The sequence below is a fragment of the Diabrotica undecimpunctata genome, chromosome 6 (assembly GCF_040954645.1).
Source record: "Diabrotica undecimpunctata isolate CICGRU chromosome 6, icDiaUnde3, whole genome shotgun sequence".
Classification (NCBI taxonomy): Eukaryota; Metazoa; Arthropoda; class Insecta; order Coleoptera; family Chrysomelidae; genus Diabrotica; species Diabrotica undecimpunctata.
The window spans coordinates 156,145,465-156,157,505 of record NC_092808.1 but is presented as its reverse complement, the minus strand read 5'-3'; the positions used below and the strand labels follow the sequence as shown (position 1 = coordinate 156,157,505).

At 33.3% G+C, this 12,041-nt stretch overlaps 1 protein-coding gene across 1 annotated transcript in view; it reads right to left on the bottom strand.

Annotated features, from left to right (window-relative positions):
• Positions 1 to 12,041, bottom strand: part of LOC140444186 (A disintegrin and metalloproteinase with thrombospondin motifs 12-like) — a 141,553-nt gene that overhangs the window by 31,225 nt on the left and 98,287 nt on the right. The window contains exons 13-14 of the mRNA XM_072535912.1: positions 11,524 to 11,650; positions 10,886 to 11,006 (exon numbers count right to left, since the gene is read on the bottom strand). Of these exons, the coding sequence (XP_072392013.1) occupies positions 10,886 to 11,006; positions 11,524 to 11,650 (248 nt within the window). The remainder of the gene's footprint in view (positions 1 to 10,885; positions 11,007 to 11,523; positions 11,651 to 12,041) is intronic.

Sequence of the window (12,041 nt, the reverse complement as noted above, 5' to 3'; positions counted from 1 at the left end):
TTATGTAGGAAATGTCGATTCGCTTGACACTCGGACCTAAATTGACGGCAATATAGCCGATTAACCAAATTTGATAAAAATCCAAGGGTACCCCCTTAGAAAAATTTTTCCAAATTTTCTAAAAAAAAAATTTTGTTTAATGTTTTGGTACATGCACTTGGTCAAGCTTATTCCAAGCATGTGTTTTTTTCTGATCCCTTAACCCCAGTTTGCCGGAAAAGAGGAAAAATCGAATTAAAAAATCTACAGTTTTTTCGATTTTCCGGCAAAACGGTGCATAATTTTTAGTCACATGTTTAGATTTTTTTAATCAGCAGGTCACGCTTAATCAAAATAATTAAAATTTTAAACAAAATATACACTTTTAATTTTTACGAAATTTTCAGCAAATACAGACGTTCAAGTGGAAATTTTTCTCACGAACCGTTAGATGTAGGAAAATTCTGAGTATGGCAAAAGAACAAGCGGCCAATTTTATGTAGGAAATGTACATTCGCTTGACTCTCGGACCAAAATTGACGCCAATATAGCCGATTAACGAAATTTGATAAAAATCCAACGGTCTACAGTTTTTTCGATTTTCCGGCAAAACGGTGCATAATTTCTGGCAACGTGTTGAGATTTTTTTAATCATCAAGTCACCCATAATCGAAATAATTAAAATTTCAAACAAAATATACACTTTTAATTTTCTCAAAATTTTCAGCGAATACATACATCCCAGTGGAAATTTTTCTCACGAACAGTTAGATATAGGAAAATTCTGAGTATGGCGGAACAACGAGCGGCCAATTTTATGTAGGAAATGTGCATTCGCTTGACTCTCGGACCAAAATTGACGCCAATATAGCCGATTTTAATTTTCACGAAATTTTCAGCAAATACAGACATTCAAGTAGAAATTTTTCTCACGAACCGTTAGATGTAGTAAAATTCTGGCTATGGCAGAAGATGTAGCGGCCAATTTTATGTAGGAAATGTGCATTCGCTTGACTCTCGGACCAAAATTGACGCCAATATAGCCGATTAACGAAATTTGATAAAAATCCAATGGTCTCCAGTTTTTTCGATTTTCCGGCAAAACAGTGCATAATTTCTGAAAACATGTTTGGATTTTTTTAATCAGCTGGTCACTCTTAATCGAAATAATTCAAATTTTAAACAAAATATACACTTTTAATTTTCACGAAATTTTCAGCAAATACAGACATCCAAGTGGAAATTTTACTCACGAACCGTTAGATGTAGTAAAATTCTGGCTATGGCAGAAGATCTAGCGACCAATTTTATGTAGGAAATGTCGATTCGCTTGACACTAGGACCAAAATTGACGGCAATATAGCCGATTAACCAAATTTGATAAAAATCCAAGGGTATCCCCTTGGAAAAATTTTTCCAAATTTTCTAAAAAAAAAATTTTGTTTAATGTTTTGGTACATGCACTTGGTCAAGCTTATTCCAAGCATGTGTTTTTTTCTGATCCCTTAACCCCAGTTTGCCGGAAAAGAGGAAAAATCGAATTAAAAAATCTACAGTTTTTTCGATTTTCCGGCAAAACGGTGCATAATTTTTAGTCACATATTTAGATTTTTTTAATCAGCAGGTCACCCTTAATCAAAATAATTAAAATTTTAAACAAAATATACACTTTTAATTTTTACGAAATTTTCAGCAAATACAGACGTTCAAGTGGAAATTTTTCTTACGAACCGTTAGATGTAGGAAAATTCTGAGTATGGAAAAGAACAAGCGGCCAATTTTATGTAGGAAATGTGCATTCGCTTGACTCTCGGACCAAAATTGACGCCAATATAGCCGATTAACGAAATTTGATAAAAATCCAACGGTCTACAGTTTTTTCGATTTTTCGGCAAAACGGTGCATAATTTCTGGCAACGTGTTTAGATTTTTTTATTCATCAAGTCACCCATAATCGAAATAATTAAAATTTCAAACAAAATATACACTTTTAATTTTCTCAAAATTTTCAGCGAATACATACATCCCAGTGGAAATTTTTCTCACGAACAGTTAGATATAGGAAAATTCTGAGTATGGCAGAAGAACGAGCGGCCAATTTTATGTAGGAAATGTGCATTCGCTTGACTCTCGGACCAAAATTGACGCCAATAGAGCCGATTAACGAAATTTGATAAAAATCCAATGGTCTCCAGTTTTTTCGATTTTCCGGCAAAACAGTGCATAATTTCTGGAAACATCTTTAGATTTTTTTATTCAGCTGGTCACTCTTAATCGAAATAATTCAAATTTTAAACAAAATATACACTTTTAATTTTCACGAAATTTTCAGCAAATACAGACATTCAAGTAGAAATTTTTCTCACGAACCGTTAGATGTAGTAAAATTCTGGCTATGGCAGAAGATCTAGCGGCCAATTTTATGTAGGAAATGTCGATTCGCTTGACACTCGGACCTAAATTGACGGCAATATAGCCGATTAACCAAATTTGATAAAAATCCAAGGGTATCCCCTTGGAAAAATTTTTCCAAATTTTCTAAAAAAAAAATTTTGTTTAATGTTTTGGTACATGCACTTGGTCAAGCTTATTCCAAGCATGTGTTTTTTTCTGATCCCTTAACCCCAGTTTGCCGGAAAAGAGGAAAAATCGAATTAAAAAATCTACAGTTTTTTCGATTTTCCGGCAAAACGGTGCATAATTTTTAGTCACATGTTTAGATTTTTTTATTCAGCTGGTCACTCTTAATCGAAATAATTCAAATTTTAAACAAAATATCCACTTTTAATTTTCACGAAATTTTCAGCAAATACAGACATCCAAGTGGAAATTTTACTCACGAACCGTTAGATGTAGTAAAATTCTGGCTATGGCAGAAGATCTAGCGACCAATTTTATGTAGGAAATGTCGATTCGCTTGACACTAGGACCAAAATTGACGGCAATATAGCCGATTAACCAAATTTGATAAAAATCCAAGGGTACCCCCTTAGAAAAATTTTTCCAAATTTTCTAAAAAAAAAATTTTGTTTAATGTTTTGGTACATGCACTTGGTCAAGCTTATTCCAAGCATGTGTTTTTTTCTGATCCCTTAACCCCAGTTTGCCGGAAAAGAGGAAAAATCGAATTAAAAAATCTACAGTTTTTTCGATTTTCCGGCAAAACGGTGCATAATTTTTAGTCACATGTTTAGATTTTTTTAATCAGCAGGTCACGCTTAATCAAAATAATTAAAATTTTAAACAAAATATACACTTTTAATTTTTACGAAATTTTCAGCAAATACAGACGTTCAAGTGGAAATTTTTCTCACGAACCGTTAGATGTAGGAAAATTCTGAGTATGGCAAAAGAACAAGCGGCCAATTTTATGTAGGAAATGTACATTCGCTTGACTCTCGGACCAAAATTGACGCCAATATAGCCGATTAACGAAATTTGATAAAAATCCAACGGTCTACAGTTTTTTCGATTTTCCGGCAAAACGGTGCATAATTTCTGGCAACGTGTTGAGATTTTTTTAATCATCAAGTCACCCATAATCGAAATAATTAAAATTTCAAACAAAATATACACTTTTAATTTTCTCAAAATTTTTAGCGAATACATACATCCCAGTGGAAATTTTTCTCACGAACAGTTAGATATAGGAAAATTCTGAGTATGGCGGAACAACGAGCGGCCAATTTTATGTAGGAAATGTGCATTCGCTTGACTCTCGGACCAAAATTGACGCCAATATAGCCGATTTTAATTTTCACGAAATTTTCAGCAAATACAGACATTCAAGTAGAAATTTTTCTCACGAACCGTTAGATGTAGTAAAATTCTGGCTATGGCAGAAGATGTAGCGGCCAATTTTATGTAGGAAATGTGCATTCGCTTGACTCTCGGACCAAAATTGACGCCAATATAGCCGATTAACGAAATTTGATAAAAATCCAATGGTCTCCAGTTTTTTCGATTTTCCGGCAAAACAGTGCATAATTTCTGAAAACATGTTTGGATTTTTTTAATCAGCTGGTCACTCTTAATCGAAATAATTCAAATTTTAAACAAAATATACACTTTTAATTTTCACGAAATTTTCAGCAAATACAGACATCCAAGTGGAAATTTTACTCACGAACCGTTAGATGTAGTAAAATTCTGGCTATGGCAGAAGATCTAGCGACCAATTTTATGTAGGAAATGTCGATTCGCTTGACACTAGGACCAAAATTGACGGCAATATAGCCGATTAACCAAATTTGATAAAAATCCAAGGGTATCCCCTTGGAAAAATTTTTCCAAATTTTCTAAAAAAAAAATTTTGTTTAATGTTTTGGTACATGCACTTGGTCAAGCTTATTCCAAGCATGTGTTTTTTTCTGATCCCTTAACCCCAGTTTGCCGGAAAAGAGGAAAAATCGAATTAAAAAATCTACAGTTTTTTCGATTTTCCGGCAAAACGGTGCATAATTTTTAGTCACATATTTAGATTTTTTTAATCAGCAGGTCACCCTTAATCAAAATAATTAAAATTTTAAACAAAATATACACTTTTAATTTTTACGAAATTTTCAGCAAATACAGACGTTCAAGTGGAAATTTTTCTTACGAACCGTTAGATGTAGGAAAATTCTGAGTATGGAAAAGAACAAGCGGCCAATTTTATGTAGGAAATGTGCATTCGCTTGACTCTCGGACCAAAATTGACGCCAATATAGCCGATTAACGAAATTTGATAAAAATCCAACGGTCTACAGTTTTTTCGATTTTTCGGCAAAACGGTGCATAATTTCTGGCAACGTGTTTAGATTTTTTTATTCATCAAGTCACCCATAATCGAAATAATTAAAATTTTAAACAAAATATACACTTTTAATTTTCTCAAAATTTTCAGCGAATACATACATCCCAGTGGAAATTTTTCTCACGAACAGTTAGATATAGGAAAATCTGAGTATGGCAGAAGAACGAGCGGCCAATTTTATGTAGGAAATGTGCATTCGCTTGACTCTCGGACCAAAATTGACGCCAATATAGCCGATTAACGAAATTTGATAAAAATCCAATGGTCTCCAGTTTTTTCGATTTTCCGGCAAAACAGTGCATAATTTCTGATAACATCTTTAAATTTTTTTATTCAGCTGGTCACTCTTAATCGAAATAATTCAAATTTTAAACAAAATATACACTTTTAATTTTCACAAAATTTTCAGCAAATACAGACATCCAAGTGGAAATTTTTCTCACGAACCGTTAGATGTAGTAAAATTCTGGCTATGGCAGAAGATCTAGCGGCCAATTTTATGTAGGAAATGTCGATTCGCTTGACACTCGGACCAAAATTGACGGCAATATAGCCGATTAACCAAATTTGATAAAAATCCAAGGGTACCCCCTTGGAAAAATTTTTCCAAATTTTCTAAAAAAAAAATTTTGTTTAATGTTTTGGTACATGCACTTGGTCCAGCTTATTCCAAGCATGTGTTTTTTTCTGATCCCTTAACCCCAGTTTGCCGGAAAAGAGGAAAAATCGAATTAAAAAATCTACAGTTTTTTCGATTTTCCGGCAAAACGGTGCATAATTTTTAGTCACATGTTTAGATTTTTTTAATCAGCAGGTCACGCTTAATCAAAATAATTAAAATTTTAAACAAAATATACACTTTTAATTTTTACGAAATTTTCAGCAAATACAGACGTTCAAGTGGAAATTTTTCTCACGAACCGTTAGATGTAGGAAAATTCTGAGTATGGCAAAAGAACAAGCGGCCAATTTTATGTAGGAAATGTGCATTCGCTTGACTCTCGGACCAAAATTGACGCCAATATAGCCGATTAACGAAATTTGATAAAAATCCAACGGTCTACAGTTTTTTCGATTTTCCGGCAAAACGGTGCATAATTTCTGGCAACGTGTTTAGATTTTTTTAATCATCAAGTCACCCATAATCGAAATAATTAAAATTTCAAACAAAATATACACTTTTAATTTTCTCATAATTTTCAGCGAATACATACATCCCAGTGGAAATTTTTCTCTCGAACAGTTAGATATAGGAAAATTCTGAGTATGGCGGAACAACGAGCGGCCAATTTTATGTAGGAAATGTGCATTCGCTTGACTCTCGGACCAAAATTGACGCCAATATAGCCGATTAACGAAATTTGATAAAAATCCAATGGTCTCCAGTTTTTTCGATTTTCCGGCAAAACAGTGCATAATTTCTGGAAACATGTTTAGATTGTTTTATTCAGCTGGTCACTCTTAATCGAAATAATTTAAATTTTAAACAAAATATACACTTTTAATTTTCACGAAATTTTCAGCAAATACAGACATCCAAGTGGAAATTTTTCTCACGAACCGTTAGATGTAGTAAAATTCTGGCTACGGCAGAAGATCTAGCTGCCAATTTTATGTAGGAAATGTCGATTCGCTTGACACTTGGACCAAAATTGACGGCAATATAGCCGATTAACCAAATTTGATAAAAATCCATGGGTACCCCCTTGGAAAAATTTTTCCAAATTTTCTAAAAAAAAATTTTGTTTAATGTTTTGGTACATGCACTTGGTCCAGCTTATTCCAAGCATGTGTTTTTTTCTGATCCCTTAACCCCAGTTTGCCGGAAAAGAGGAAAAATCGAATTAAAAAATCTACAGTTTTTTCGATTTTCCGGCAAAACGGTGCATAATTTTTAGTCACATGTTTAGATTTTTTTAATCAGCAGGTCACCCTTAATCAAAATAATTAAAATTTTAAACAAAATATACACTTTTAATTTTTACGAAATTTTTAGCAAATACAGACGTTCAAGTGGAAATTTTTCTCACGAACCGTTAGATGTAGGAAAATTCTGAGTATGGAAAAGAACAAGCGGCCAATTTTATGTAGGAAATGTGCATTCGCTTGACTCTCGGACCAAAATTGATGCCAATATAGCCGATTAACGAAATTTGATAAAAATCCAACGGTCTACAGTTTTTTCGATTTTCCGGCAAAACGGTGCATAATTTCTGGCAACGTGTTTAGATTTTTTTAATCATCAAGTCACCCATAATCGAAATAATGAAAATTTCAAACAAAATATACACTTTTAATTTTCTCAAAATTTTCAGCGAATACATACATCCCAGTGGAAATTTTTCTCACGAACAGTTAGATATAGGAAAATTCTGCGTATGGCAGAAGAACGAGCGGCCAATTTTATTTAGTAAATGTGCATTCGCTTGACTCTCGGACCAAAATTGACGCCAATATAGCCGATTAACGAAATTTGATAAAAATCCAATGGTCTCCAGTTTTTTCGATTTTCCGGCAAAACAGTGCATAATTTCTGGCAACATGTTTAAATTTTTTTATTTAGCAGGTCACTCTTAATCGAACTAATTCAAATTTTAAACAAAATATACACTTTTAATTTTCACGAAATTTTCAGCAAATACAGACATCCAAGTGGAAATTTTTCTTACGAACCGTTAGATGTAGGAAAATTCTGGGTATGGCAGAACATCTAGCGGCCAATTTTATGTAGGAAATGTCGATTCGCTTGACACTCGGACCAAAATTGACGGCAACATAGCCGATTAACCAAATTTGATAAAAATCCAAGGGTACCCCCTTGGAAAAAATTTTCCAAATTTTCAAAAAAAAAAAATTTTGTTTAATGTTTTGGTACATGCACTTGGTCCAGCTTATTCCAAGCATGTGTTTTTTTCTGATCCGTTAACCACAGTTTGCTTGAAAAGAGGAAAAATCGAATTAAAAAATCTACAGTTTTTTGATTTTCCGGCAAAACGGTGCATAATTTTTAGTCACATGTTTAGATTTTTTTAATCAGCAGGTCCCCTTAATCAAAATAATTAAAATTTTAAACAAAATATACACTTTTAATTTTTACGAAATTTGCAGCAAATACAGACATCCAAGTGGAAATTTTTCTCACGAACCGTTAGATGTAGGAAAATTCTGAGTATGGCAGAAGAACAAGTGGCCAATTTTATGTAGGAAATGTGCATTCGCTTGACTCTCGGACCAAAATTGACGCCAATATAGCCGATTAACGAAATTTGATAAAAATCCAATGGTCTCCAGTTTTTTCGATTTTCCGGAAAAATAGTGCATAATTTCTGGCAACATGTTTAGATTTTTTTATTCATCAGGTCACTCTTAATCGAAATAATTCAAATTTTAAACAAAATATACACTTTTAATTTTCACGAAATTTTCAGCAAATACAGACATCCAAGTGGAAATTTTTCTCTCGAACCGTTAGATGTAGGAAAATTCTGGGTATGGCAGAAGATCTAGCGGCCAATTTTATGAAGGAAATGTCAATTCGCTTGACACTCGGACCAAAATTGACGGCAACATAGCCGATTAACCAAATTTGATAAAAATCCAAGGGTACCCCCTTGGACAAATTTTTCCAAATTTTCAAAAAAAAAAAGATTTGTTTAATATTTTGGTACATGCACTTGATCCAGCTTATTCCAAGCATGTGTTTTTTTCTGATCCCTTAACCCCAGTTTGCCGGAAAAGAGGAAAAATCGAATTAAAAAATCTACAGCTTTTTCGATTTTCCGGCAAAACGGTGCATAATTTTTAGCCACATGTTTAGATTTTTTTAATCAGCAACTCACCCTTAATCGAAATAATTCAAATTTTAAACAAAATATACACTTTTAATTTTCACGAAATTTTCAGCGAATACATACATCCCAGTGGAAATATTTCTCACGAACAGTTAGATGTAGGAAAATTCTGAGTATGGCAGAAAAACGAGCGGCAAATTTTATATAAGAAATGTCTATTCGCTTGACACTCGGTCCAAAATTGACGCCAATATAGCCGATTAACCAAATTTGATAAAAATTAAAGGGTACCCCTTTGGAAAATTTTTTCCAAATTTTCTAAAAAAAAAATTTTGTTTAATGTTTTGGTACATGCACTTGGTCCAGCTTATTCCAAGCATGTGTTTTTTTCTGATCCGTTAACCACAGTTTGCTTGAAAAGAGGAAAAATCGAATTAAAAAATCTACAGTTTTTTCGATTTTCCGGCAAAACGGTGCATAATTTATAGTCACATGTTTAGATTTTTTTAATCAGCAACTTACCCGTAATCGAAATAATTCAAATTTCAAACAAAATATACACTTTTAATTTTCTCGAAATTTTCAGCGAATACATACATCCCAGTGGAAATTTTTACAGTTAGATGTAGGAAAATTCTGAGTATGGCAGAAGAACGAGCGGCCAATTTTATGTAGGATATGTCTGTTCGCTTGATACTCGGTCCAAAATTGACGCCAATATAGCCGATTAACCAAATTTGATAAAAATCTAATGGTCTCCAGTTTTTTCGATATTCCGGCAAAACAGTGAAATAATTAAAATTTTAAACAAAATATACACTTTTTATTTTCACGAAATTTTCAGCAAATACGCACTTCGAAAATACTTTTTCTAAAAATAATCTTGACTTTCTCTTTAATAAATCTCGTACTGGAAAATCTTATTACACACGAGTAAGATTAATTTAAAATAATTTTGACACAACAATCCTAGATGTATTTCACTGTAACATCCAACATCCGACTCCGTAGTTAATAAGCATCCCAAATTGCAACACCTCTCTAATAGAGTTCTCCAAAAAATGCAATAACAACATACTAATCAAAAACAAACTAAACGAGATACTTGAACGAGACTACCTTAACTGCACAAACATCTTTACCGATTCCTCTAAATCTAATGATGGCATTGGTTATGCATTTGTTACTTCAATGTCTACTTTCAAATTTAAACTACCGCCTAGTTCAAGTGTTTTCACCGCTGAACTGTTTGCTTTGTACTTTGCTCTAAAACATGCAAACCTCTGAAGAATTTCAAAACCTCTGTTTTTCACCGACTCGCTCAGCTCTCTTCTTGCAATACAGCATCTGTATCCTAAACACCCCTTGGGACAACCAATAAAAACTGAACTACAAATCGCCCAAGATGACCACATAACTCCTAAATTTATATGGATCCCATCGCATATAGGAATTATCGACAATGAAGAGGCAGACAGTAGTGCTCGTGATGCAGCAACAAGTGCGGAATATGAATTAGTGCGTGAGAGTGTATGTAAAGATCTCAAAACGTTTTAAAAAAAAAAAGTGATTGGTCAGTGGTAGCGCAAATGGTTTCTATCGCAATCTAAATTAAGATCGCTGAAACCAGATACACGACAGTGAAAGATTAGTGCTAGTACACGGTTTATTCAAACGGTTCTTAGGACACATTAAGATCACACACAATTGAGTGTTCAAAATATCATAGAGAACGTTCAATAAACAATATACCAAATACTCTACCAGATTTATTAGGAGAAAATTGTCACGTAAAAAACTTATTAAATTACCTAAGGTCAGTCAATATTTTGTATCAGATTTAAAGTGTTGTTTACTGAGTTACGCCGCTAATAACCTGTTGGTGGATGCCGCAATGTTTCTTTTTAATAAAAAAAATTGTAATGTGGCTTGTTGCGCGTTGATCAAATTTTATATTCTTATACATAACTCACTCACTTTAAGAAGTGGCTTAAGAATAAACTTTAAAATTATTTACCCCCAAACTGCGTAATAATATTAGACAACACGTTATATCAAAATAGACAAGAGAATAAACACCCAATTTCTACAATTAAAAATTAGATGCAACTATGGCTTAGCTGTAAAGCAAACATAGGATACTCAAAGACTTCCAATAAGATGGAAAGCGCTATTGTCGAAGAAGATTAAAATAAATCAGACAACAAAACCTAAGAGTACGATGCCTCCTACCTAAACACGTAAAGGGCCGATTACACGAAGCGCTACCAAGAACGCAAAATAACGTACTATAAATTTTACAATTAAGCAAAATACCTACATGAAATATTAAATCTTCCGTGGTGGGTCCATGTATGATTAACGATTCTCTCCCTGGTTCTGGGTGATTGTATATACCTTCTGTTTTTCCAAAGTTCTTCGTCCCGTCTTGCTCTTCACGACTAAAAACAAATGTATTGTGAGGGACAAGATCTATGTGAAATTTTAAAGACCACCCTGCTGATAATCCGCTATTGATACCTATTGTAACACAGATCCCTATAGAGACATTACAGAGTTGTACTAAGCTTTATCTAACATTCAAATAAAATTACCGGAGCAGTGTTGAATTTTGAATTATTAGTTGAAGTAAAACTTATTCCAAATCATCGTCATTAAATATTTTTGCGAAACGTTGTCAAAAATATGATGTCTTTGTTTATACAGGTTTTGTATGAAGGTTAAAGAGATAAAATTAGGACGATTTTTGGAGTAAAAATAAAAGTAATTATTTGACAAAAATGTTGTGGTAATTGGTAGACAATCAGCAATAGTATCCACTACTAAAAGATGAAGATTTATAAATGAAATAAATAAAAGACAAAGATAAATAATGTTTTATCTAAAACGTTGGCTTCTATTAATCTAAACGATCGTTATTGAAAAAACATTGACCTGGTAAGTATAGAATGCACTTACTGCTCTCCGTTCAGATAAAATATCTTTTCAGATTTATCGGTAACAGCGATAGTGTTTACTGACGGCGCCAATTCTTCGATCCTCACATTCCTGCTACCTTGGGGAATCGTCGCCACTTTCTTGTAATCTGAAACAGAAATCATGCTGAGGCGTGTCATCGGCAGGGAGAAAAGAATCTCGAAATCACAGGAAAACGCTCGACTGACCGTGGATGGGGAGAGCGAAAGAAGCGGGAAAAAGTGCGACCTAATTGGGGCATTGGCGTCCATTTGAGGCATCGGAAGTCATTTCGTCGAGAAATTGCTGTTATTTATTATCTTCCGAGGCCTATATATACTCCTAATTTCAAAGGTCGAAAATTGTGAGGCGACATAAAAAGATGTTTTCGACTTTACTTATATTTCCTAATTTTTTTGAATTTCAGACTTCTTAAAGCATAATTTGAGATTTTTTATTTCTATTCAAATACATACATAAAAAAAGATATAAGGATATTTAAAATAAAAGGATAGGCCAAA